Genomic DNA, 23,491 nt, shown 5'->3' with positions numbered 1-23,491 from the left:
ACATTATATTAATTTTTATATAACTTTTTAAAACTCAAGAAATATGGATGACGTGTTATATATTTCGTCGAAGTTATATATTTTTGACTTAAATTAATATAAATTTACTTAATTATTATTATAATTTAATAAATATATTTATTAAAAATCCACTTCTTCTTGTTAATAGAAAAATTGAAAATGAATACCAATTGAATTATTTACACATTTATACAAATATTTTGTATACAATATAGATATGTATAAATTTATAATAAAAATCGCCCTCCACTAGTAAATATAAAGAACTCTCCAAATCTTATAAATTTACTTAAAATTTCAAAATAAAATTTATTTAGAATAAATTTATGTGATACAGTAGGACCAAAGAAAAAAAAATGTTATAATATTTAAAAAATATCTTAGATTAAATATCCACTTAAAACCCAACAAAAACATATTTAATTAAATAAAAAGAAATGGAAGGATAATTGAGCTTAGATACCAAGCGTTCACTTGTACATACGTATGCAACTGTATGCATGTCATTGTCGAATTTGCCTCCCAACAAAGACAGGCACTGACAGTGTGACACAGTGAGACAGAAACAGACACGCTTCCATTACTCAGTCTCCACTGTTCACACACAAAACAAATGGCAAATTCTGCTCCCGCGCACTTCTCCACTCAAGCAAACGCGCTTCTTCGCAAGAACTTTACCTTCCAGGTTCCACTCGCTTCTCCTTTTTACTTTCGATCATTACTCCATTGCATGAAATCACCTTGATGTTTAATTTTCTCATCTTTCAAAGAAACGGAACGTGAAAACCAACGTTCGGCTGATTCTGTTCCCGGTGGTGCTATGCTTGTTGCTTTTCGTGCTCCAACTCTTATTCGACACGCAATTCGATAAAAGCATCTTCAAATGCGGCTGCGCGTGTGCCGACAACAGAACCGAAATCTCTCGGTGCCCTGACTCAGAGAAGCGGTGCGGGGTCCAGTATTCCAATTCCTTTCAAGCCGCCCTGTGCTCCATTCCCAACCCCGTCGAATGGCCACCGCTCTTGCAACTTCCGGCTCCCCCGAACCGGGCCGTGCGAACCGGTTTTCTTCCCTTTTTCGATTTGCCCGATGTATCGTGCAGGAGAACCGACTCGTGTCCTCTTTCTCTGCTCTTCACCGCAGAGAATCACTCCTTTGCGCAAAGTATGGTGTAATGGATCCGTTCACATTGTGTTTCTCGCTCTATTGCTGATTTTCTTTCATGACGTGTTTATTCATTTATTTACAGGCGTGTCTGAGAAGATGTTTGGGAGTGCCCTGCGTATAAGTGAGTTTGATGGTAATTTATTTGCTGGTTTGGCCGTGAATGTACTGGTGAGTTTGTTGTATAATTTTCAGTTTAGTTTAATAATTCCTATGCCTCGAAGAATATGAAGAGTTTTACACTGTATATCAATAAGGAAGCATGCTAGAAGTGACGTTCAAGATAATTGTTGAAAAATCAGCAAAGTTTCCATGTGTGGCGGTTTTTGATTGATTGATGATGTCACACAATTGGTGCATTATGTACTGTTTACACTGATTTTTTTAATTTTAGAGATTTACAAACATCTTCTGTTAGTGTGGAAGGTTTTACTCTGATAACCAATAAGAGCTTTTACATTGTCAAGTGATTAGAAATTTATAAACAAATTTATTTTGTGATTGGATGACAGAGTAAACTGTTAATGTAAGTATTATGTATTATTTATTCTTAATTTAAGTGTTTTTTTGTGTGTGATGTTTGTTGGTGTAAAAATGATATTGATATAGGGATCTGAATCAAAACCTGGGAGGAACAATTTTATTGAACCTGCTTTAACTTCGGATCTCCCCATTTATTATTTACAAACAAACTGCACAGGAACAGAGAATTCTGGACTCTCCTTCCCCTCGACGATAGGAACAAACAATGGTATGGAACATCCTTGTATTGTCGGTGTACCTTGTGTTAACAGGAAATTAAATCGTTAGGCATTTCTGTGCACGCTTCATGGCTATTTTATAATGTCAATTTGCAATCCATTGTGCCACTCTTGATGGTTCCCTCGGATTGTGCAGATGTAGGTATCATATGTTCTTATGTTTTGCATCTCTTTTTTTTCTTTTGGAGAGGGTGGGGGTAGTGTTTTTATTTATTTTATTCATATAGCTATTTGCTTGAACCTTCCATGATTTTGGAAAAGCTTGGGGAACCATCAAATGGGTAATAAAAAATGTGTAAAGTTCAGTATAAAACCACAACTGCAACCTTCATGATGCATTTGAAACAGTTGCACAATGATAATAATAATCTTATGATCAGTTTTTTCAAATAAATGCTCACAGAAATTATTTGAATATTTGTTGCATGGAGTAAACTGGCGCTTTATATACACAATCTTATTTATCTCTAGAGTTGACTAGGGCCTGCATCTGACATGCAGAGTATTTTTACTAATTGTATTTATTTCCCCTGAATCTAGAGATCACATGTGCTCAGGCTATAAATTTATGGCGTAATAGTTCTTATGAGATCAACAGTGAGCTATACAAAGGTTATCAAAGAGGTAACTCAGAGGGACAAGTCAATGAGATAGTTTCAGGTACTTAACTACCATTATATTTCAATTCATGCAATTTGTGGAAGACAATACTTATTTTTATTATTTTGGCAGCTTTTGATTTTCTAAATTCAAATGGGAATAGATATAATGTCAGTATATGGTACAACTCAACCTACAATCAAGACAGAGGATTTACTGCTAATGCATTGTTGCGGATTCCTCGCTCTGTAAATCTGGTATGTATAACTTGTTTTAATTGCTTCATCCTCTTTGCAGTTATCCTAACCATTGATTCAATATAATGAAACAGAAAGCTTAATCTCAGCTTATAAAATTAAAAAAATGTGCAACTTGCTAGCTTGTAATGGTCTTAAAATTTTTCTTTATCATAGTTCTTAGAATTTGAACTTAAAGTCTAATTCAACACCACAAAATCTACTTATAAGGTTAGGACTTCCCATACATTATAAGGCATTACTTAGGCCACTTCTCTAGTCAGTCTTGAATCTCTGCTTGCTAAGAGGCAATTTCATTGTGGCTTCACTCTAGGATTCTTCACTCAGCCTTTCTGGTCAACTCCTTTATAGGTAGTAGTCCTTTTCAAAGTAGTATGACCTACCGTGACTCCAACTATGTTGGCTTACCAACAATAGTATTAGTTTTAAAATCAAAACACATTTGATTCATTATTGATAGAATACATTTGGACTAAGGAACTGCATACATTCTAAAGAAGAAAACAATTGCTTAACCGTTACATTTTTTTAAAATGCATGATTTGAATAAAAGAAGTGGAACTATGTTCATAATGCACTGGTTGTATCTGTATTGAAAATTTCGAAACAATTTCTTCAGTAAATTTTATTGATCTAACGTAATGATGGTAATTTCAAGAAATACACATTTTTCCATTGTTTTTATTTTAATAGTATTTGGTCTTTGACAGGTTATAATAGGCATCTGACATTATTATATATGCATGCAGATTTCCAATTCCTACCTGCAGTTTATGCTTGGACCCGGAGCCAAAATAATTTTTGAGTTTGTAAAGGAAATGCCAAAGCCCGAGACCATCTTTAGGCTTGACATATCTTCTATTGTGGGCACTCTGTTCTTTACATGGGTCATCTTGCAACTTTTTCCTGTAGGTGAAGATATATCTATACATATGAGCTATGAATTGAGTTGTCTATAACAACTAAGAGAAGTTAACAGCAATATGAGGATGATACCATCATTTATTGCATATTTAGTTGCTATTAGCTAATTTTAACTTTTGAAATATGATAAAGAATTTAGGTGGGGAAAGAGAACCAAATTGAGGGAGGAAAGATGAGAGGAACAAAGAGACCAAACAACTGTGCACTACACTTCTGTTATTATCATTCAATCTCATTTTATATTTAGTCTGTCTAAAATACAACAACGCTACCTTATTTATAGGCTGCTACCCAATAGCCATAACATCCAATCTAACTAGCTGACTGACTAATTGACATCTTTTCTTTATTTACAATACCCCCTCCCCCAAAAAAGATCTTGCCCTCAAGGGTCTTGCGTTTCAAACGGGAGGGGGTGATTGCTGAAAATTGAATACAAGAACCCATGTAGCCTCCGCATTAGGTAAACTGGCCAATGCATCAAAATTGTTGTGATGATATGACCCTTCTTCCTTTGCATGCGTTTGTTGAGAAATTTTCAGGAAATATAGTACTAGGTATGGGTCGGCAGTCAATGGCAGGATGCCGCTGTTTAACAGAGGTTTCTTGCAACATGAAATGTCGAGTGGCATTGAGATCTTTTAGAATGTTGTAACTTGTAGGCAGTTGGACTATGTTTTCCAAAATTTTGTAGGTATTAGGAGCAAGTTTACGAAAGCTTCTTGCTGGAAGCTTGAAAAACACCCACTCGTCAATATGAAATTCTCTATTGGACCTTGAAAAACATGATGTAAATGATGTTTAAGAACCCTCACCATTGCTTTCCTTGCTACAAATATTATGTGAAGTGAATCTACCACCAAATTAATTGGGATGGTTTTTCCCTATACAAGAGCTCATGAAGGATGGTAAGAGGAAGATAATTTCTGTACAATCCCTCCCTAGAGTTTTAAAGAATTCCTTCGAAAAACTACTCACAAAAAGAGGATTCCTATAGTTGATTATCTCCATTGATGCACCTTGCAGCCTATAAATTTGATTCAAGAAATGTTGAACATGTGTTGATGCTGAATATGGACGTGCAAGGCCACAAAATTTACGTACTTGCTCATACAATCAATACCTTTTTGTGAACAAAAAACACTGAATTGGTTTGTCCCTACACTTTACTAGTTGCAACATCAGCAGTTGCCCTACTACAATCTTCAGATTGTAACTTCTTAGATTCCATCAATTGACATTTATTTGGTGTCTTGGGTCAAAGTTTAAGCTTCTTTCTCAAGCTACCTCCATTGTTGACAATTCGATCCCATTATCCTTCCTTCCAAACCTCTTGCAAAATCATAGTCCAAGAAATCATGGGTGCTTCCATTGTTCATGAGGATTTTTAATGTTTTTTGTTCCAGTTGCCCATGTATTCTTATAGAGGTTGTTCCTTCCACACCTTTAATCGTGTTAAAGGAAAAACAAGAATTATCTTCATCATCACTCTTGGCTTCCACTATATATCAATAACCTCTTCCTTATCAAGCTCAATGAGTTGTGATTGCAACCTTTTGCATTAGGGCAATCAAGGTCCTTAGTGAACTTATCATTCCCAGCTATTGTTTTGTAGGTAGTTCCTTAGTAAGAACATTTTCCAACTAACTTCCTGATCATACATATGCTCTCTTGACAAGCTCGCTATCTAATTTCTTAATGAAGTTTTGGTCTGTTAGATATTATTATATATTATTAGATATTGTTAAATATTTTTATCTATGTAATGGGCTTAGCCCAGGTTTTCTGTATGTATTTTCTCTATATAAAAATAACCTTATCTGTTCAATATACACAAGAGATTTATCTTATTTTTAATATTGTATCTAGAGTATATGGTTAGGGTTCAATTTTTTCTGGAGAGATCACTGGTGTTTTCCAGCCGTCGCCCCACTGCCTTCTTGCTGCTAGAGCCGGAGCTGTCGTTGTCGCCAATTGGCCGACAATTGGATCTGCCCTTGTCATCTATGACTTCTTCTGGTGCCATTATGCCTCTTCTCCAAACTGCTCCCTCACAAACGTCCATTGTGGGTCCTCCTTCATATGATAATCAGAACAACCTGCTATTTTCAATGAATTTCTCAAATGGTATGAGGACCGTTAGATCTTTATTTCTACTCTTCCTGTTGCACTCACAAGTACATCTTTTGCTGGCTTCACTTACTCTACTTCCCTTGGCCCTTAGGTTCTAAACTCAAGTGCCACAAATCACATTCCTGGTAATAATTTTTTTTTCTCTTCCCTATCTACTACAGGTTATTTACCTTCGGTTATCATGACCAATGGATCTATGGTATCATTGCATGGTGTTAGTACCATTAATCTTTTTCCTTCTTTATCTATTGATAATGTTTTTTATGTCCCTCGATCTCCATTTAACTTAATATCTATTAGTCGTCTCACTTGTTCCCTTGATTGTGTCTTCATCTAATCAAGTTAATATTTTTGTTGTTTGTGATCTTCTTGTTGTGCCTACTGCACCTACAGATTCACCGCCTCCACCAACTCTTCTGGTGCCAACGCCTCCACTCCCCCCGGTTCCGATAGTTGAACCTGATCTTTCCATTGCCATATGTAAAGGTATACGTCGTACCTGTAATCCCTCTTCACATTATCCTACTTTGAGTTATCATCAGTGTTATCGATATCAGATAACGGATCATATCGGAGATCCCAAAAATCCTTTACAAAGTTATAACGAAAACCATAATGGGTTATGGCGAAAGCATTGTGGTCCAAAGAAAAATAATATTTGATTAATTAGGGTTTTAGGGTTTTATTAATTAAAAGTTGAAATAGGCAAGAGGCCCAAACATATTAGGGTTTTTTCAAAATTAGGTTTAGGGTCTTCTATCTTCTTCATGCGCTGCACACAACAGTCCCTTCTTTTTTCGCTGCCTCATAGTGTGCGCCGTCATCGCTACCACTGCACTAGCTCACCTTGCGTCGCTGCCACCATCTTTTTGGATATTTCCGTTTCCTGTTAGCACCTGAAATGCCAAATGCGGCCACCATGGGAAAACTGCATTGCCATCACCTTGTGTTGGCGGTGGTCAGAAAATCCACCACTGCCTTCCGCCATGGTGCCGCCATAACTGAAAAGTGATAACATTGGCTATCATAGACTAACTCAACCTTTTTATACTTGCTTTTCTTCTATCTAAATTTGTAGGTGATGCCTTAGCCTATCCTGATTGACGTCAGGCCATGCTTTATGAAATGAGTGTACTTTAGAATAATGAAACTTGGGAACTCGTTCCTTTACCTTCTGGGAGATTTGTTGTTGGTTGTAGGTGAATTTTTGCTATCAAATATGGTCTTGATGGTACTATTGATCATCTCAAACAATGTGGTTAAACTTGAGGATTGTAAGAGGATAAAAAAGGAGATAAGAGATCATAACTCGAGGATCGTAACTTGACTTGTAAGAGTTACTAGTATATAAAAAATAATATTCAATACAAAACACAACTAAAAACAAGTTCATAATTGATATATATTCATGCATAAAACAACTAATAAATTCATAAATGTTTAATACAAGTAAACTATCCAAAGAAATCCTTTATATTAATTGCAGGATAATCATTGTCCTCCTTTAGACTCCACAAGATCTTCATTTTCATTAATGTTATCTCTCCATGACCTTCATCATCAACAATTGGAAGAACCTCTAAATCATCCATAGGTGCACAAACAACACCTCTACTAGCATCTTCAACTTCTCCAACTTTGACTAAGACGTCTTTATGTGAAGCATCTAAACATGATTTTTCTTCATTATCCTTCACAATCCATTCATCATCATAAGCAAGATCATCAATGTTATAGTCTTTTGTTTTCCTAACATCCTTCCACTTCCTTTTCTTGCACCGTCACTTGCTGCCATTGTAAAACAAGGCACTCACCCAACAGTAGAAGAGTAGAGCAGAACAAAGAAAAGAAAAACAGGGAGAACTTATGAGCGAGAGTGATGCGGTTGGCGAGTGGTAACGATCAGCGGCGAGTGCAAGCGACAGCGACCGGTGGTAGATGCGAACAAGATTTCTTCCACAACTCACATATCCCTTAGACCATAGATCTGTATTCAGTTTTTGCACTTGAACACTTTGTTTCTTACTCCTCCATGTCACCAAGTTTCCTCTCAAGAACATATAATCCTGCCATGGATCTTTTGTCAACAACTGATCCAACATAATCACATATGTGCATGCTTCAAGTGATAATTTTCCCTTTCTCTTAAAAATAATCCTCTTCTTGGGCTAACTATTAAGTATTGAAGAATTCTATTGACGAATTGCATGTCTCTCTCTTAAGGGTCATGCATGAATTGACTGATCACACTAACAACATAGGTAATGTCAGGTCAAGTATGAGATATATGAATGAGTTTACCCACAAGTCTATGATGTTGGACTTTATCTACAAATGGACTTCTTTCTTCATTTCCAATTTGGTTTTGTTAAATGGGAGTTCCAACAACTTTGCATCCCAACTTGCTAGTTTCTTTAAGGAGGAAGTCAAGGACATTTTCTTTGAGTTATGAAGATGACCAGTTTTGAATAAACATCTTCAATCCCTAAGAAGTATTTCAATCTTCGAAGATCTTTTTAACTTAAATTGAGTTGCCAATTTCTCCTTTAACATTTGTTTTTCACCATCGTCATTCCTTACAATAATCATATAATCCACAAAGATCAAAGGTAGTGTCAGCTTGCCACCATGCAAATGTTTTATGAAGAGGGTACGATCTCCTTGACTTTGTATGTAACCCACATAAACCATGGCCTAAGAGAATTGCCAAAATCAAGCATAGGGAGATTGCTTGAACCCATACAACACCTTTTTTATTGTTCTTACACCAATAGTTACCCCATCATATATGTCTTGTATGGTTTTTTTTTTATCAGCAACGAATTAATGAAATAAAAAGGTCTTGTATGGTTTGAATATAAGTAATGCAATCACCTCATATCTTTTTTGCAATATTTCTCATAAGTAATATTGCTTGAGCCCATATAACACCTTTTTCTAGTGTTCTTACACCAATAGTGACCCCATCGTATATGTCTTGTATGGTTTGAATATAATTAAGGCAATCACCTTAGAGCCTTTTTGCAGTATTTCTCATAAGCAACATGCCTTTCCCATGTCAATATAAACCATATGTAAGTCTTTTTCTTTGCTTTGATACCTTTACATCAACCCTCGTAAATGATAAATGCTTTATGTTGAAAATGGAATATCTGTACTCTTAGATCTTTCCATCTATAATACATTTAAATGTTCAATTTGATAAGCTCTCTATGTTTGTGTAGGTTATTTTGACATCACTAGTATATGAGAGGCAACAAAAATTAAGAATCATGATGAAAATGCATGGTCTTGGTGATGGGCCATATTGGATGATTTCATATGGTTATTTTCTTGTCACATCAATAATCTACATGTTGTGCTTTGTGATATTTGGCTCACTTTTAGGTAAGAATATAACTATTGAATTGATTCCTCTTTGGATTTTCCCATTTTCTTTAATGCTTTTGACTTTATTTTCAGGATTAAAATTCTTCACAATCAATGAGTACAGCATCCAATTTGTATTTTATTTTATCTATATAAACTTACAAATTGCGCTAGCATTTTTGGTGGCTTCCATGTTTTCAAATGTCAAGACTGCTACAGGTTTCATAATAGCCACTTTTATTAGTTTATGTAGTTCATAATAATTACTATTTTCTTTTCCTAGATCTAATTAGTAATTATTAACTGGTGTTCTTGATAATTGCAGTAACTGCGTATATAGGTGTCTTTGGAACCGGGTTATTAGGTGGCTTTCTTTTCCAATTCTTTGTTCAAAATACATCATTTCCAAGTAAGTTAATGGTCGGTGAATCATATCCATTTCAGGTTATTCTATTGGTTTTCATACATAATTTTATGTGCATCTCTAAAAGATTCTCTATATGGGATCCTTGGGGGTACAATGGCCAGATTATCTAAATGACTTGCTTACATTGTTGACTTTTTTTTTATGTTAGAAATGAGGATGCTAAGGCATCACTATGTTATTTGTCATCCCAACTTAACCTCAAAATTTAGCTTATGAAATGAGGGATGTCCTCCACTGTATCCATGTTTTGGTCATATTGTGAGTCTATGAAATCTCCAATTGTTCCTAACAGAATAATGATTTAGCATTTGAAGCTGCATAGTTGAATTGGGAGGAAATCTCCTGTTTCAATACCGAATTCAGATATTGTTTTTGTTATCTATGAAGTGTAAATAATGGACTGATGGGATCACTTATACTGCAAATTTGTCATTATAACTTATAACTAAGATTTCAAATTAGTCATGTTTATGAATTAAATGTGTACTTGTTGTAAGTTTCTAATATTCTAGCCTATTGATTTTCTGTGATATTTCTTCAGGAGGGTGGATAATTCTTATGGAGTTGTATCCTGGGTTTGCTTTATACCGTGGGTTATATGAGTTAGCACAATTTTCCCTTCTAGGGCATACATCGGGGACTGGTGGTATGAAGTGGCATAATCTGAGTGAAAGCACTAATGGCATGAAAGAGGTCTTAATTATCATGTTTGCTGAGTGGATGGTGATACTTCTTGCTGCCTTCTACATTGACCAAGTTTTATCGGCAGGAAGTAGAAAAAATCCTCTTTTCTTCTTGAAAGGATTTCAGAAAAAATCTTCTTTCAAAAAGCTTGATACCCAAATGCAGGTGTCAAAAGTATTCTCTCAAATGGAGAAACCTGATGTCATCCAAGAGGTGAATATTATTTCATATTAAATAAATTTATAATGTACTTACATTATGTGTTCACCTGGATTATTAAATTGAGGAAACTAAGGTCTATCAAGAGGTGCCTTTCATATATTAGTTTTTAGAAATTGATGTAACTGGGCCACCTCAGTAACATATAGTATTGTGTTGCACAAACTTGAAAATACTTGAACACTTGGGAGATGAAAATTGATTCATTGATAGTAAACCAGTACAAGAGAGTATATATAGAGCTCTACCTCCCTAGAATAATGATTACAATATCTCCTATATCTTAATTTTCATAATTACAACTACAATGTTTGATAACTTCTCATAACTCAATAATATCTTTTCATAACTCCACAAAATATTTCAAAAACTTTGTAAAGTAGGTGGAACTTTAATTAGTTGCAGATTTTGTAGAGAACCAAATAACTTGTCTCAATTGGTGGATAGATTGTACAAGGTCTTAGATTTGAACCATGATAATACTATTATACACACAATAAAGATTGTATTTGTCTCGTAAATGTAACTGATGCACACAAAATAAAATCTTGTATTTTCACTTAAAGAACTCATGTATCATTCATGTATGTGTTACAAGTTTGGTTGTACTGATGCACTCCATATGTTGAGACTGAGTTGCATGCATAAAGTGTTAATAGTTTTCTTCTTTTTCTCTTCAGAAGGAGAAGGTGGAGGAGCTGCTACTTGAACCAACTATTAATCATGCAATTTTAAGTGATGATCTAAAAAAAGTCTATCCCGGGAGGGATGGAAATCCAGATAAATTTGCAGTAAGAGGGTTGTTCCTTTCTGTGCCTCAAGGGGAATGCTTTGGTATGCTTGGTCCCAATGGAGCTGGGAAGACCTCTTTTATCAACATGGTCAGTTATAATTGTCCAACTGATATGTACATTGGAATTTGCTTGCATTCCCAAAATAAATGCAAAAAGGTTCTGTTCAGTTTAAAACCACCTTACCAATAGACCTCTGATGGGTTAAATTCATTATTTTTTTCTCTTGAAGTCATAAATATAATGAGCTTTTCTGTGTTTATAGATGATTGGTCTTACAAAACCAACCCTCTAATGGGCTAAATTCATTATTTTTTTTTCTCTTGAAGTCATAAATGTAATGAGCTTTTCAGTGTTTATAGATGATTGGTCTCACAAAACCAACCTCTGGTACGGCATTTGTTCAAGGCTTGGACATAAGAACTCAAATGGATGGAATATATACTACCATGGGTGTATGCCCACAGCATGAGTAAGCTGGAAATTCCTCTATTTTTTCCCTCTACAATCAAACTTATAACAAGTGAATTTTTTTTTAACTTGTTATTTCTCAATATGTAGCTTGCTGTGGGACAGGTTGACAGGTAGAGAGCACCTCCTTTTTTATGGCAGACTTAAAAATCTTAGAGGCTCAGTCTTAACGCAAGTAAGTTAATTTTATGTTCTTATTATAATAAGATTATTTTATAATTATTATTATTATTATTTAGACATGTCAATTATTAGAGAGCACCAACTTTTTTATGGCAGACTTAAATATCTTAGTTGCTCAGTCTTAACGCAAGTAAGTTAATTTGAGAGAAATTATGTTGTTATTACAATAAGATTATTATTATTATTATTATTATTTAGGACTTACAGAGTATTTAGTTGCACTACTCTTATATTATAATTCCCAAAATGTCAATTAGAAGGAGTGGGATCCTCTAAAGTGCAGCATGTAATATCAATTATAGGAGGTAAAGTGCACAGATCTTAATCGTATATATCAATGAAAATTCAGATCATGACACCTCCTTTAAAGTTCAGCTTGCAAATTAGGAGTTAAAGTGCATAAATCTTAACCATATATACTAATGAATGGTTCATATCATGACACCTCATTTAGTCACATTACATATATTTAAGTTATCAAGCTTCTATGAAAATTTGTGTGGCAATTTAAATGAGGTGTCATCATCTAAATATCACACACACATATATGTGTGTGTGGTTAAGATTTATACATTTTACCTCCTAAAGTGCATGCCGTACTTTTAGGATTGTTTTAGGATAGTCAAAGGCCAGTCCTTGTGCCTATTTGCTTTCTAAATATTTAAACTCTAGTAGTTTATTTTGTGCAATACACAAGATGATTTTTTTTTTCAAATAACTAAAATTTATAATAGATAAATATATTTAATATATAAGGTATATAGTAATTAAAATTTATAATACATATCTTCATGATGTTCTTTTGATTTTAATCATTCTTTTATATCTTCTTTATTTATAGTTAATTCCCTTTTATCAATTCTAAAACAAAACTTGTGTCTTTCATATAACTTTGAACAGTTCTAACTTGCTTGCATTTTTAATTGTACAAAATTTGTATTTAAAAGACATTTTATAATATTTCTTTAATAATTGAGTTGAACCTAACAGATTTTAATTAGTTTCAAGAACATATATGACATTAGAAATTAAATTGAGACCCAAATGAATTTTAATTGCAATTGTTTCTACACGGCAATATATACTTCGTTCCAAATTCTTTAGAAATTATAGATTCTATGAGCTCTTTCAAGAACTTTTGGTCAGAAGTTATGTGGTTTAACCACTATCTACAAGTCAATTTTTTTTGGATTTATTGGTTGTAAAGCATGATGTTGCAAAGAGTTTTCCCTCTTCTTATTTGTCCTTCGCAACCTTAACAAACTTATTGTTGATGTTGATGCTGGCATATCTGCTTCATGTGTCCCAACAGCCTACACTTTGGCATTTCACATTTGACCTCTACCAACACTTGTTATGTGAGTGATTGTTTTCTTGCAATAGGCACAAGGCAAAATGACACAGGTATTGTTGGTTTGGTTGTATTTGCTACCTTTTTAGTTGTTGGCTTGGAAACCTTCCTCTACCGATCTTTCTTTCGTCATAAGCCTCCTTCGTTCTTGTGCATGTGGTGCATTCAACAACTATGCTAGAGTAATGCTTGATATTCTATCATCATCTGAAAATTCATTACCAAGGAATCTTACATTGTTTAGTGTGCCACGAAGCTTGTTGGAGTATTTCTTAGTTGTTTGTGATTCCTTCATTATTTCTATCTCAAATTCTCGGATCTAGTTCAACACTTGCATCCCTTTCATCTTTTCATTTCTATCGTACTCTTGCTTCAAAACTCCCAATTCTCATTGGATATTTTTTAGCAACATTTTTCTGATCAACATAGTGGATTGTACTCCTGCAAACAAAGTTGCTCTTGCTTTTGACTTTTTGTACTCCCTCTCTTTCTGAATTTTGACTTTGAGCAATCGCTGGATTATAATTTATCTCATAAGATTGGAGCTTCATACAGACCTTCAACAACTTCCTATTGATCGCAAGCATCAAGATAGGCTTCAATTGTAATAGCCCATTGGTGATAGTATTTAGCGTCAAACAATGAAAGTGCAATTGGAATTGATGAACCTTTAGATTTGATCAAACAATATTAGGTTTGTGTGTAGGTTTAGGAATCATGCGTAGACTCACTCAATCTTGCGAAAGTCCCTCCCAAGATTGCTCTTGTTACCACTTTGTTTTTATGGTTAGAAAATATATTTTAGAAGGGTAAGAGATGTATTATGTTGACGAGCTTGAACCATATTTTACTTATGAACTCTATATGTATAGAACAAAAATATAACAAAATTCAAATACTAAAAATATCTCAATCTTAACTTTCTAAATTTAAACAATAACCTTATATCTTTCTCTTTGTCTAAACAAAAAGCTTGAGTAAATTTAGCTACCAATCTATTTCTGCAGGCAGTAGAGGACTCTTTGAAGGGTTTAAACCTTTTTCACGGAGGAGTTGCTGATAAACAAGTTGGAAAGTACAGTGGAGGGATGAAGAGGAGGCTTAGTGTTGCAATTTCATTGATTGGGGATCCTAAAGTATGTTTTAGATATCAATCCATTCTGATAATTTTTCTTTGAAGAAGATTGAAGTCATGTTTCCTTAATTCTGTATGGGCAAATTTTTTTGTTAAGGTTGTTTACATGGATGAACCAAGTTCCGGGTTAGACCCTGCCTCAAGAAAAAGCTTATGGAATGTTGTCAAGCATGCAAAACAGAACCGTGCAATCATTCTCACCAGTATTCTCTCACTCTTCTATGGATTTTGATTTTCAGATTACTCTGCTTGTTGTAAATGATATAGAATGCTCAACTTGTTTTTGTCTCACAATAACATTATCTTTCTTCATATATATTGACAAATATTGGTTGATGTTCTCAGCACATTCCATGGAAGAGGCAGAGGCCTTGTGTGATCGATTGGGCATATTTGTAAATGGCAGCTTGCAGTGTGTAGGAAATGCGAAGGAGGTAAAATTGGTTCTCAAATAATTTGCTGCTTCAATTTTTGCAAAATAAATCTGTTAAATCCATGCAATTTATAGGAAACCCATAGACTGCGCAAGGCATTTTACTTTCATTTTTCGTTACATGATTCATGGAGGCAGCTTTGATTGTAACTATTCAAATACTTTTTAGTGTTTATTCTTTAAGTGTAACGTAGGAAATGCAGATTGCTGTAGACTTTGATTTTCTTATAACACTAGCTATTTCTGTTGGTTTCTCATAGCTTAAAGCAAGATATGGAAGAACATACGTGTTCACAGTGACAACATCGTCGGAGCATGAAAAAGATGTGGAGAACATGGTGCAGAAACTCACCCCAAATGCTAATAAGATATACCATCTCTCTGGTACTCAGAAGTTTGAGCTGCCAAAAGAGGATGTTAGAATATCAGATGTGTTCCAAGCTGTTGATGCTGCAAAGAGAAAGTTCACTGTTTCTGCATGGGGTTTAGTTGACACCACATTGGAAGATGTATTCATTAAGGTAGCACGTGACTCTCAGGCATTTGATACCTTGTCATAATTGTCATACAAAATAAACTGCTCGGAAACAAATAAATGAACAAACTGCTTCTCCATGCTGCTGGTAAGTATTATAGCATAAGCCTGGAAATTATATATAGCTGCGGATGAACAAGTTTTTTTTTTCTTTCTAAATTGTTCAACAAAATGAAAATGTTTTCCTTGAGAGGAAAATTATGCATATTGGTCAAACTAGCAAAACAAATTTTAATTTCAATGATTTATTTTCTAAAAAAAACTGAATTTTAATTACTTAATCTTATAATTCCAAATAGCTGTGTTGTATAAAGTTTTAATTTAACTTAACATATATATGAATACATTTATAAATGATCTATTCTATGATTTTAATGGTTTTGATTATTAAAAATTATGTTATAGAATGGTATATATTAGGGATGTAATATTTTATTGTACATGTATAGCATATGTGTTGAATGGAGGTAATATAATTATTATTTGCGTATAAAATTTAACTAGTTTAATATTTTCAAAACAATATTTATTCAATTAAAAATTTAATAAACTATTTTATTAATTTTAATATTAATGTATTAAGAAATGTGTGAAAACATACTAAATAATCTAAAACTATAATATTAAAAAACCCAAACGTAAAATATATTCATATCTATGTTGCACTTATTAGTTTTTCCTGCACTATATCAATTTCAACATAAATCTTATCATTTTTAAAATTTTCAAAATTATTCTCTTATTTGGATTAGAAAATCTGGAATTCAAAAAGTATAATTTAAAAGTCAAAATTTTATTTCGGAAAAGAAAATTAAAAATACCAAAAATACATTTTGAAAAAAAAAATCAGAACACAATCTGAAAAATCATTCTGGAAAAGAATTTTCGGGATTCAAAATTTTGTTCTAAAAATGTATTTTTTAAAAGAAAATCTCAAACACAAAATGCGTTCTGAAAAAGAATTTCTGAAATTTAAAAATATGTTTTGGAAATCCAAATTCAGAAATGAATTCTAAAAAAATTCCAAAAGTACTTTTTTTTTATCTACATCTTATTTTTATTTAAGGTAATTTTTTTTTTCATTTAAAAAACGAATGCATTTGAAATTGATATGGTTTAAGAAGAAATTGTCCTTTTTTGCATCCCAATTCTTGGTACTACCGAGGTTGATGAGATAATAGTTTCTTATTTATGCCAAGTAAATTCGAAGTTCACCTAATCATTTATACGAGAATCAATTTAAATGTTTTGTCTTATTTATTGTTTTAAAAACAACCTTAACTATGAATTTCCTTTTTAAGTTGTATAAATACTTATTGTGTGAAATATCTAAACCCATTTAAAAAACATACTTAAACTTCTGTCAACTGTCACATTAATGTCTTTGTATTCAGACTAAGAAATTGATGAACCATGGAAAAAATATGAGGAGATACACAATATATAAATTAGAAGAAATATTTAATTATTACAACTTTTAATAATATATTTTTATAATAATAATAATAATAATACGAATTTAAATACAATATTAAAATAATTAAAGATAAGACATAAAGTTATTAATAATAAAGAAAATTATTTTACTTTCTATTCTTTTTTTCTTAATCTAAACAATTTTCATTTTCATTTTCTTAAGTCTTTTCCTCAACCCCAAACAAGGATGTTTATTTGCTCTGATAGTATTGTAAACTAAGAAATAATTGGTATGTACTTATTAATAATATTATACACCATTTATGCTAAAAATTTAATTCTCTAAAATTATTTTATAACAATAAAATCATTTGTTAATGGGATGGTTTAGGAGAAATGAAAGTGTTAAAAAATACTATGTTTGTCTAAAGAGTGTTGAATAACAAAATTCAAACGCGTGAACAATTGCAATCCACCTATTGGATTATTCTTTTTTGGAAAATTCTCTTTGCACCCTAGTTGCTCCTTTCCGCACCTCCATATAATTTTAAATATTAAATATAATTTTAGTAATATATTGGATTCTTTATTATTTTAAATACTGACTTATACAATCTAATAATTGAAATCAGATCTAGATTATATATCAGATTGTATAATTCCATTTGTAAATGACAAAAACAAACCAATTTGTATAATCTAATATACAAACTCAAATCCAATTTCAACTACTGAATTGTAGAAATCGATGTTCAAATAAAAACAATTAAACACCAAAATAACTATTTCAATATATTGTCTATTATACACGTAAGCCTTCAATACTGTGGTAAAATGCAAGTGTGGTCATCATGCTTGGGATTCTATTTGTATTGTATTAATTGCATCCCTTAAACAGTTGTTTCACTCTGATCATAAAAAAACAAAAAATAGTAAGTGACATGAAGTCACATTCATGATTGCATTGCACCATGATTTCATTTTTGGTATCAATTTAATGTCACACTCTGATCATTGTTTTCTTTTATTTGAATACCCGTTTAAACCACTAATTTCACAGGGAAAACAAATCAGAAGGTAGAAGTTAAGGTAATTCAGGAGTATATTCAACTGTGAATTTAAAAGATTCTTACTAAAAAAGTCATGCAAATTTTAGAAGATTTTGTAAGGATGAAATTATTTTTTAAAATACTTTTTTATTAAAATTTTGTAATTTAAATTTTAAAGGATTTATAAAATATGAAACTATATATTTTGAATGGATTTACAAATCATGTGAATGAATTAATTTACAATAAAGACAATAAAGATGCCAGAAATATATAAGGACATAAACTCATATATGCAAGAACTAAGAAACAAATATTTAAAGAAACACCATACCATTTTTCATTCATAATGACAGGCCAATAAACACACTTTAATAGTAATTAATGAAAAAAAATAGTATGTTACTATTTTCTTACTTTATCTTATTTTCTGGCAAATAAAAACTTAAGCAAATGAAGTTGTATAGTGCAATTTAAGCAGGTGCTTGAATCTATATTTATTATCTATTTTATTTATTTTATAATATTAAAAACACAACTTGTAGGTACTTTTTCCCACTTTATAACATTTAATTTATTACTTTATTTATTTATATATATATATATATATAATAAACTTAAATTATTTGTTTCATAAATATTTAATAAGAATTTTTTTAAGTATATATATATATATATATATATATATATATTTTTATATTAATATTTTATCTTTAATTATATTTTAAAATTAAGAAAATATAAAAATATAAATAAATTATCCAAATCTTAGAGGTAAATATGTATATCTCAACAAATACATTATAAGTCACCACATCTTTGTCTAACCATTGACTATTAATATGTTTTTTTATATAACCACTCCTATTAATATTATTTTTTTCTTGAAACATACAAAAACACGGCATACATCTTTTAATTAGTAATTTACTAACATAAATGTAAACATATCATATCCATTTTTTATTATGTTGTTTTATAATTTTTTTTTATAATTATATATTATTATTTTTTGTTTTCTATAATTTTTTTTTATATAAAAACAAAACAACTAAATATATTATTTATCATTCATCAATAAAACTAATAATTATATAGAATTTAATATTTTAAATACTTAGAACTTAATTGGATAGAATGTGAATAATACCTTTTTTTTAAATATATGTGAGATTATTTTTTCATATTTTAGTTTTCTTTTTCTTTTGTTCTATTATGTTTTTTTTTCATTTTTTATATCGGTATTTTTCATTGTAAATTTCGTACTGTAACTTAAAATATTATTAAAAGTAACATAGAAAAATAGTTTATATATTATTAAAGTGAATATTTCTTATTATATATTGATATATAAATAATAACTTCGTTTGAAACTGTATCTTTTAAATAGTTATAATCATATACATAGTGATGTATTTTAATAATAAAAAAATAACAAATTTACATGGATTATTATAAGAGCTTTACATTTTGTATATTTTTTATTTTAAGAAAAAGAAAGAAAACTATAAAAAAAATTATATTTTTATAATATTCCAATAGAGTTTCACTAAAGACTAGTTAGAAGGATTTTACATTAAAAATAATAATTAATTCTCATAATAAAATATATTTTAATTATACATAAAGATGATTATTTTAAAGTACTTAAAACAGAAATTTCAAATTATAAATGCTAAGTTTTAGAAGATAAGGATGGTGATACAACTAAGAATAATAAATTAATAATAATAAACTAAGATGATTCACTTAAATAATAATTGTATTTTAATAATTGCTTTAATACTATTTAATATACAATTTATACATTTAATTGATAATTTATTGGTGAATAATAATAATTAATTACAAAAACATTCATCTATAACTAAAGAGGTTTCACTCAAAATTAGTTAAAAGAGTTTTACAAAAATTTAACTCATACATTTTTTAAATTAAAAAATGTTAAGTTTTAGAAGATAATATTGCTTGTAACCCCTTACCGTAAAAAATGTATTAAATAATATTAATGCAGTCATTGATATATAATTATTATTAAAGTGAATCAAATTAATTTATTATTTTAATATAGTAGTAGTAGTTTTGCCATTATTATAACATCCTAACATCCTACACAATGCTTACTACAATACAATTCTACACATAGTTGTATAAAACTTAAGAGTTTTTTAAAATATTTTTAATTAATGAATAAAACTTATAAAATATAAATATTTATAAAATTAAAGTCTAAAATATTTTTTTCTAAAACTTTTGTATTAGCATCTGCTCGTATATTGTCATCGTAGTTCACAACATAGAAAAAATAAGGGCAAGTTAATGAAAATAAATTTCATAACATACTAATACATGAAAGAAAAGAAAAATCAGATTAGTCATCAATAAGAATTCTTTCAAATGTTGTAATATAAAATTTTAATATCAATTGCATCATTTTCATTTATATATAGACCACACATAGATCTATTTTTAATCACAATCATTGAATTTCATTTCAATCCATCATACTTTGATTTCATTTTAATCATATTGTCTACACATAGATCCATTTGCAATCATAGTACCTTGATCACCTTTTAATCCTAAGTACTTTGATTTCATTTCAATCATATTGACTACACATAGATTCATCGTCTTCCGGAAGACTCATTAAGTATGCCCCTACCAGAGACTAACATCTAATTCATACATATTTAATTCATACATCAAGGATCAGGATAAGTTCTAAAATCTAATACGGTGTATCTACAATGGGTCACAATGTATATGAACTCTCTTATGAGCTTCTCAAAACCTGATATCTTACTCTTTGTGACTTATATCATTAGTGGAGTTAGAGGATATATATTTGTTAAAACATAGTTTTTTCATTCTTAATGTACCATCAAATAAAATCTCATACATTATCCCACATGTATTATATTAATTTCATACTTCATACAAGTTTCATCATACAATATCATATCTACCATGTAATCAGTTTGCAAATCAATTGAATATATAACTAGTATGTTCCTTACATTTTGGTAAATGTTAAATTTACTTATTTTAAACACATATGTTGCATGAAATTGATTAAAAAATATTGACATTAGAAAGTTGTAATCACTTATAATTTACAAAATAATAAATTTTCAAATAAAGATTTAATTTAATTTTATGACCTATAAAAAACAAACAAAAAGGTAGTTAAGCAACAAAGACAAATATTGTCAAAATGGCTCGAGCCCATGTAACTGGGGCTTAAGCTTAGGGGAAATATGTTTAACGCAAGAAATTTTTTTTTAGCATATTTCTGGAAGAGAGCACCCGAAAACCTACAATCAAATCTGCTTAGCACAAGAAAATTTCACTGAGCAAATTTGAAGTCGAGAGCACCCTCAAATAAGTAATTTTAATATACTTGGGTATAGGAAAAAAATATGCTGAGTGGATTTGAGATGCGTTGAACAAATTAGGAGTCCAAAGCTTAGGTGTTGAACAAATATGGGACAAAGAATACCCCAAAACCCCCAGCTTAATAGAAGTTGCACACTAAATCCCCAACTGCTCAAATCTATTTTTAAATTTGTATTTAAGACCAATTCAATTAGTATAAGCATCAAATGCAACAATCCAACACCAACATGATATCATACAATTATTTTTCAGTTCAAACTCATACATCCATCAAACTCAACTTTATACTCTAAGATGCATATTCTAGTTTATGAATTAACTTATGGTCTTGCTCAACTATCCTAAAAATCGATCAATATACAACTAGTTTTTTTTTACCCAAATTGTTTGTCTTCAAAACAATTCCTAATACTAAGCAGTAAGGTTACTCCAAGATCTACTTAAAACCAACTATTCAAACATAGTCAAATTTCAATATACGGTAAAATAAGTTGAGATCACTTTTCTCAACGGATCCCATTAAAATTGATGATCAAACCATACCGAAAAGAAGGGAAGATGAAATCTTTAGAGTAAATATGAACTTACTTTATTTAAAGATATGATATATTAAAAATGATCATTCCTGTTAGATGGGAATTTCCTTCACCAGGTTGGGTTAAAATTAACACGGATGGGGCTGCTAGGGGTATCCTGGTCTTGCTACTTGTGGAGGTATTTTTCGTGGGAGTATGAGAGAATTTATTGGTGCTTTTTCAGGGTTTCTTGAAGTTCAGACTGCTTTGGTTGCTGAGTTTTATGGAGTTATACATGCTATGGAGGAAGCTCAAAAGATGGGACTTACTAATGTTTGACTTGAATGTGATTCTGTCTTGGTTTGTGCTGCGTTTACTGCTAGCTGCTAGGACTAATGTTCCGTGGATGCTTCGTAATCGATGGAATACTTGTCTTAATTACTGTGGGACAATCAGGTTTAGGGTTACTCATATTTTTCGTGAGGGGAATGCATGTGCTGATAAGTTGGCTAATTTAGGGTTCATTCATAGAGAATCATTTCATTGGTATAATAGACTTCCATCTAGTCTGTTCTTAGAATTCTTTATGAATAAGTATAGTCTATCTATGTATCGTTTTTGTTAACATGTGGGTTTTGGTCTAGTCCCCCCATATTTTTGTATTTTCTTTCTTTTTCTTTTTTTTAATAATACTTTTTTCATGTGATGACAAATAATTGTTGTTACTTGAGGTGTCAACCTCACTGAGATGTCAAGTTGCATAGTAATGCCTAACATAAAAATTTTTATAAAAAAAAATGATCATTGACTCCTTTCATGTTATAAGGTATCATCAAAAAATTTAAATAGTTGAGAAATGGGAAGAGAAAATTAGAAAAACATCCCCAATATTTTTTTTACACTTTTTACTTTTCAATATACCATTTAATATTGTAAAAATACATATATATTTTTTTTATGTGTTATATTTTTTAAATAACCATAAAACCAATGTTCTTTTCCTTTCTTAACATTTTTTACTTTCTAATATATCATTTGATATTGTAAACAGTTTTATTTATTTTCTTCTGTCTTATTTTTTAAATAACCATAAAACCAATGTATTTAAGTTTCTTTGATTTTAAATTTAAATAATATCTTAAATTTAAATAAATAATATAAAAATAAACATATATTAAATATATTAAATTAAAATTAATATACATATTAATATGTAAAATAATAAAAATTATTATAATTAAATTTAACTCATAAGATATAAAAATAGGACATGCAATAACGTTGGCTAGGTGCTAATTATGTGAATAGATCTAAAATATGGTTTATTTAACCACTTATTTAGCTCTTTGAATTGTCAAAGATATAAAAATAACAAATTTTAAATATATTAAAATTTTAGATGGCAGGAAGTTAATAAAATTAATGATAAAAATAATATTTTTTTACTAAAACAATCTAAATTATGATAACATCAAATTTTGAAATTTCAATTTCAATTCCATGTTTTAATCTTATATTTTTATTTTAAGAATTAATATTTAAATTTATTGAAAAAATTTACTCTAAAATAATTAAAATAACTAAAAGTTAAGAATTTTTAAATTTTAGAAAGTGTTTCCAGAAATATATTGACAGAAGACAAAACTAAACAAAA

The 23,491-nt window shown here is 30.6% G+C and overlaps 1 protein-coding gene across 2 annotated transcripts; it reads left to right on the top strand.

Moving 5' to 3' along the window:
* The first annotated feature begins 534 nt into the window (after nt 1–534).
* Nucleotides 535–15,617, top strand: LOC137807781 (ABC transporter A family member 7-like). Of its 2 annotated transcripts, XM_068608568.1 has the most exons (18): nt 535–706; nt 792–1,185; nt 1,271–1,356; nt 1,795–1,936; nt 2,487–2,606; nt 2,679–2,803; nt 3,553–3,711; nt 9,085–9,247; nt 9,323–9,448; nt 9,555–9,638; nt 10,198–10,553; nt 11,240–11,440; nt 11,713–11,822; nt 11,912–11,996; nt 14,363–14,491; nt 14,588–14,693; nt 14,836–14,924; nt 15,184–15,617. In XM_068608568.1, exons 1-18 carry the CDS (start codon nt 635–637, stop codon nt 15,481–15,483), a joined length of 2,847 nt encoding a protein of 948 aa, XP_068464669.1. In that variant the 5' UTR covers nt 535–634; the 3' UTR covers nt 15,484–15,617. The 2 variants fall into 2 exon arrangements, with proteins under 2 accessions (XP_068464669.1, XP_068464668.1); XM_068608567.1 differs by having other exon boundaries at nt 541–706; nt 9,085–9,448.
* The last annotated feature ends 7,874 nt before the right edge of the window (nt 15,618–23,491 follow it).

The sequence above is a fragment of the Phaseolus vulgaris genome, chromosome 3 (assembly GCF_000499845.2).
Source record: "Phaseolus vulgaris cultivar G19833 chromosome 3, P. vulgaris v2.0, whole genome shotgun sequence".
NCBI lineage: Eukaryota > Viridiplantae > Streptophyta > Magnoliopsida > Fabales > Fabaceae > Phaseolus > Phaseolus vulgaris.
Note: the sequence above shows the minus strand (reverse complement) of the source record. Positions and strands in the feature narration are given on the sequence as shown.

Bases quoted from the DNA above. Each gene is read 5' to 3' on its own strand.
- LOC137807781 (XM_068608567.1), top strand. From the start codon at position 635: ATGGCAAATTCTGCTCCCGCGCACTTCTCCACTCAAGCAAACGCGCTT. The intron at 10,554-11,239 runs GTGAATATTATT...TTTTCTCTTCAG, and splicing joins AACCTGATGTCATCCAAGAG to AAGGAGAAGGTGGAGGAGCT. The intron at 14,694-14,835 runs GTATTCTCTCAC...TGATGTTCTCAG, and splicing joins CCGTGCAATCATTCTCACCA to CACATTCCATGGAAGAGGCA.